The sequence below is a fragment of the Arachis hypogaea genome, chromosome 19 (assembly GCF_003086295.3).
Source record: "Arachis hypogaea cultivar Tifrunner chromosome 19, arahy.Tifrunner.gnm2.J5K5, whole genome shotgun sequence".
Classification (NCBI taxonomy): domain Eukaryota; kingdom Viridiplantae; phylum Streptophyta; class Magnoliopsida; order Fabales; family Fabaceae; genus Arachis; species Arachis hypogaea.
The window spans coordinates 43,024,326-43,028,806 of NC_092054.1; the positions used below are offsets into that span (position 1 = coordinate 43,024,326).

At 32.4% G+C, this 4,481-nt stretch overlaps 1 protein-coding gene across 1 annotated transcript; it reads left to right on the forward strand.

Annotated features, from left to right (window-relative positions):
- Nucleotides 1-476: 476 nt before the first annotated feature.
- On the forward strand, nt 477-1,747 carry LOC112776739 (uncharacterized). The gene is made up of 3 exons (XM_025820974.3): nt 477-634; nt 737-815; nt 929-1,747. Exons 1-3 carry the CDS (start codon nt 611-613, stop codon nt 1,570-1,572), a joined length of 747 nt encoding a protein of 248 aa, XP_025676759.1. The 5' UTR covers nt 477-610; the 3' UTR covers nt 1,573-1,747.
- The last annotated feature ends 2,734 nt before the right edge of the window (nt 1,748-4,481 follow it).

The window sequence follows — 4,481 nt, forward strand, 5'->3', positions numbered from 1 at the left end:
TGCATCCACAGTATGCCTCTGGAACTTGTACTTGTTCTCCATGTTATCGATCTTGTTCTTACTTGTGCCTCTGGACATTTCGTTAATTATTTAACTTTGACTTAACGATGGTACTACATTGAAACTAAATGAATTTTTTTTGTATTCAAATAGGATACTTTAAATCTTAAGTAATAAAACAAAATTACTCCAAACTTAGATGACCAATTTATTACTTTACCCATACTTTTATATCATTTTTTGTAATTTAATTTTCTACTTAAGAAATTTCCCAATCATGAAAACAAATAAGGGTAGTTTTAAATAAATAAGGAAAACAAATATTCTTGTGTGTGACTTTAACAACTTATGATTTACATAATTCACACACAGTATAACATTTAATGTCTATTGCCCACCGAAAGGGAAAGATTTTTGAGAAATCTCAGGATTATGCCAAGTCAAATATGCACTAGACCAGTTTACATATTTCAAATTTGATCCAAGCAGATTTTGTGTATATATTGGATCCTTTGAAGTATCTTTTCTTACATCTTTTTTAACAGGCTATCTCACTATTTCTTTTGATTTGTATTACTAAAAACGAGTACTATCTCAATTCTCCACAAGAATGGAGTCCTCCAATGACACTCCGGTGAGTGATTAATCACCGATCTAAATCTCCATCTTTTTTTTTTTTCATGACCCCATCATTTATTCTTTACTTCTATTACTTTCTTTGTTTTTATACCATCAGGTTTTTACCTTAAAAGTTGATTTTGGATGCTCAATGGAATGCCCAAGGGATGTGAAGAACATGTTGCAACAACTTAAGGGTAAGCATGATGTTCAATATTTTTCAGTCCTTTCATATTTTCATGCAATGGTTTTATGGCAATGTGATTTCCTAATATTTCTCTATTTATTCAAAATGGAATAATATAACTAGGAGTGAAATCTATTTCCATTGATTCAAACCAAGGGAAGGTAATAGTTGTAGGCCATGTAAGTCCCGTGATGCTAATCAAGCTTCTTCAGAAGATGGGAAGAAAGGCACAACTTTGGTCCTTTGACAAACCAACAATGCACAACACCGGTGGCTTTTCTCCTAAGCAAAGACAGAAATCACAAAATTCTCATTGTTGTTGTGAGAGTAGTGACTCCGGGGAAGATTCCGATACTGATATTTACAATGGCCACATATCTTGTAAACACAAAGATCACAGGGCTCGGCGGCATGATAAAAAGAGCAAGAAAAGGTGTAGCTGTAAACATAACCTACGTTTTGCTGATGAATATGCAGCACCACCATCATTTACAGGGTACCAACCACAACTGATGCAAGGGTACCAACCATACGCCGGATATCAACAACCGATGCTAGGGTACCAACCATACATGGGATACCAATTACCATTGCAGTTCCAATCTGTGGCATATACAAGACCAGTCCCTAGCCATGGTTACTATAGGCAGGTTCATCCTGTCCCATCCAGTTATTGGCATCCACGATATGGCTCGAGGTTTTTGGCTAAACAGAATCCCATGTTCCACTGTACCAGTTATGCAGACAACTACCACTATCCTGTGTAGATGCAATAGTCAAATACTCATATATGCTATATGTATGGTCAAGTCCAGGAAATTATTTAGACACTGCCATTTCACTTTTCATTCCTTGTTTTATACTTTGATGTAATCTTGGTTTGATAGAACAAGTTTTATGTGCTGTTGCTTCTCAGTTCTCACTGATGGAGTAGATTTTAAACACATCTTTATTATTTTTTTTTTCTTTTGTGTATACAAGCACATTTTATTTAACCTCCTAATTAATCAAACATACCCTTATTAGAAGGGCAAGTATTTGCTGGTGAGTCGTGTCATTTGAACATCATAATGTAGGTCACCACTCAACACAAAAATGCTCCAATGGCGAATAAAAAAGTTTAAGTTAGAGTTGGTGGCCACACCAAAATCCAATAGAATCAGAGTAGGTTTTGAAATGGAGTATGCTGAATTCGATGTTCAAAAAACTTTTCTTTTGTGATGATAGTTGTTGATAAATTCATGATGGTGATGATTATCATTAGCTTTATTTGTTGAGCAATGTTCCATGATAAACAAAATTATTAATTTTGACCAACACTAGGCCAATAATATGATTTTTATATTAAATTAATGTATGTTTCCGTGTCATGGAGGATAATACATAAAATTATATAAAAAATTTTATTAAATAATTAAATAAATAAATAAAATATATATAATTATTATTATAAATATTTTATAAAATTATAATTAAAATCAAATTTTTAGAATTTTTAATATTAAAATATTAAAAATAATTAGTATTTGTTTTAATCAATTTGAGTTTGTTGAGTGATCATCTCACTCGTCTACTTAAACAATTATTAGGAATTAGAATCTCGTCTTGTGTGTAGCAATCCATTGGCTAGCGGTAAACTCTTAATAAATGGAGCATCAATTCGTGGTTAGATTTGGTAGGAGTAGCCAAATATGCGGGTACTCGACCCGTCCATACCCGATTGGAGAGGGTAATAACTTGACCCGAGTCAGGACATATTTTGCTCTGGATAAGTCATGGTCGGATTTAGGGTGTACCCGCCCCGGATATATACATATAAACACTTTGTGTGTAGCAATCCATTGGCTAGCGGTAAACCCTTAATAAATGGAGCATCAATTCGTGGTTAGATTTGGCAGGAGTACCCAAATATGCGGGTACTCGACCCGTCCATACCCGATTGGAGAGGGTAATAACTTGACCCGAGTCAGGACATATTTTGCTCAGGATAAGTCATGGTCGGGTTTAGGGTGTACCCGCCCCGGATATATACATATAAACACTTTTTAGGAATTAGGATTTACTTCACATCACAGATTCAGTGATTCCCAATTTCGGTCCATACTCTATAGCCATGCAAGAGAAACCCAGTCATTCTCACCCAAAATCTTCTTCTTCTCGGTTTCTTCACAAAAAACTTCATAGCTCCCATCATCGTCGTTACTGAGCCCATCGCCGCCTACCCCTTCACAGCTCCCATCTTCCTTCACAACTCATGTCGCCATCGCTGCTTATCCCATTACCGTCGCTGTTGAGTTCATCGCCACCTTTCTCCTGCCGAGTTCTCTCTCTCTCTCTCTCTCTGTGTGTGTGTGTGTGAGTCTGTTAAGTTTTTCTCTTCTTCTTCTACAGACTCATCACTTGGTTGTCGTCACTATGAGCTCGGGAATTGCCGTTGCAGTTTCATCTGAGTCTGTCACCGAATAAAATAAAATTTTTATTCAAGTTGGACCAGTTAAAAATAGGCATGCATGAGATCATGTAATTTCTGAATTTTCTCATTCAAAATTGATCTATATGGTTGAGTATTTTAGTATAGTGATCATTGTGGTTTCGTTGCGATATTAATGTGATAAAAGCTGCGGTAATTTCATAACTAATAAATGAGACATACCAGATTATTAAAGTAATCAGGAAAATAACATTCAGATGTGCGCATAAAATTTATAAGATTTGATTATCTCATAAAAACATATATGTATATATAGCGCAAGTGGATGGAAGATTGTTAGGAAATTATTATTTGTTAATATATTTATGGACAATACACATATTAATTATAATTGTAAATTAAGTAATTTTATATTAAATGATTTACATAACGGTGATCTCATTTATTGTCGTAAGTGTTGAATTAAATAAGTCATTATTATTTTTTATTTGGATAAATGAGATTAAAACCATAGATACTATTTTATTTGAATTTTAGGATTTAATGAATGTCACCCTCAAATATAAATAATAACTTCAGAATTTTGGTCTCCAACATATCAAACTCGCCTCCGTAACTCTTTTTCTACAGTGGAGTTGTGATTCAGCCCTACCAGGGATACAGAAGGTTTTGGTTGATGAAGATCAAAGAACCACAAGAGCCAAGCTATTTGATTTCAATTTATTTTTTTAATCAATGACAATAAATATCTTGAATTAATTAAATTTTTACAAAAAATTATATACCTAAAATTATTTTATTTCTTCAAAAATCTTTTGAACATACAATTGTTCAATGAGAGGTTGACTATTAAGAATTGAATATAATATTTTTAAATTCATATTTTCAATAAAAAGATGTATGTAGTTCTATCCATCCTAAATAATTCTATATTCACTATTACTTATCCATCTAAATAATTCTAACATTGATAGAATATTATTTTTAGATGCAAAAAATTTAAAATATATTTATTCTATTTCAAAAATCAATATTCATATTTAACTTAGGATTTCAACAAATATGACAAAAAATATTATATGTTTTAGTTAAAAAGTAAAACATCTATAAATATATTTTTGTGCTTTAGTTTTAGATTTTTCAAAAAAAATTGGTAAGTTAATGGAATCAAATCATATTTCTATAACATGTATAAGAATGTATATTACACATAAATAAAAAATGTTAGGTGTAATAAAAATAAAT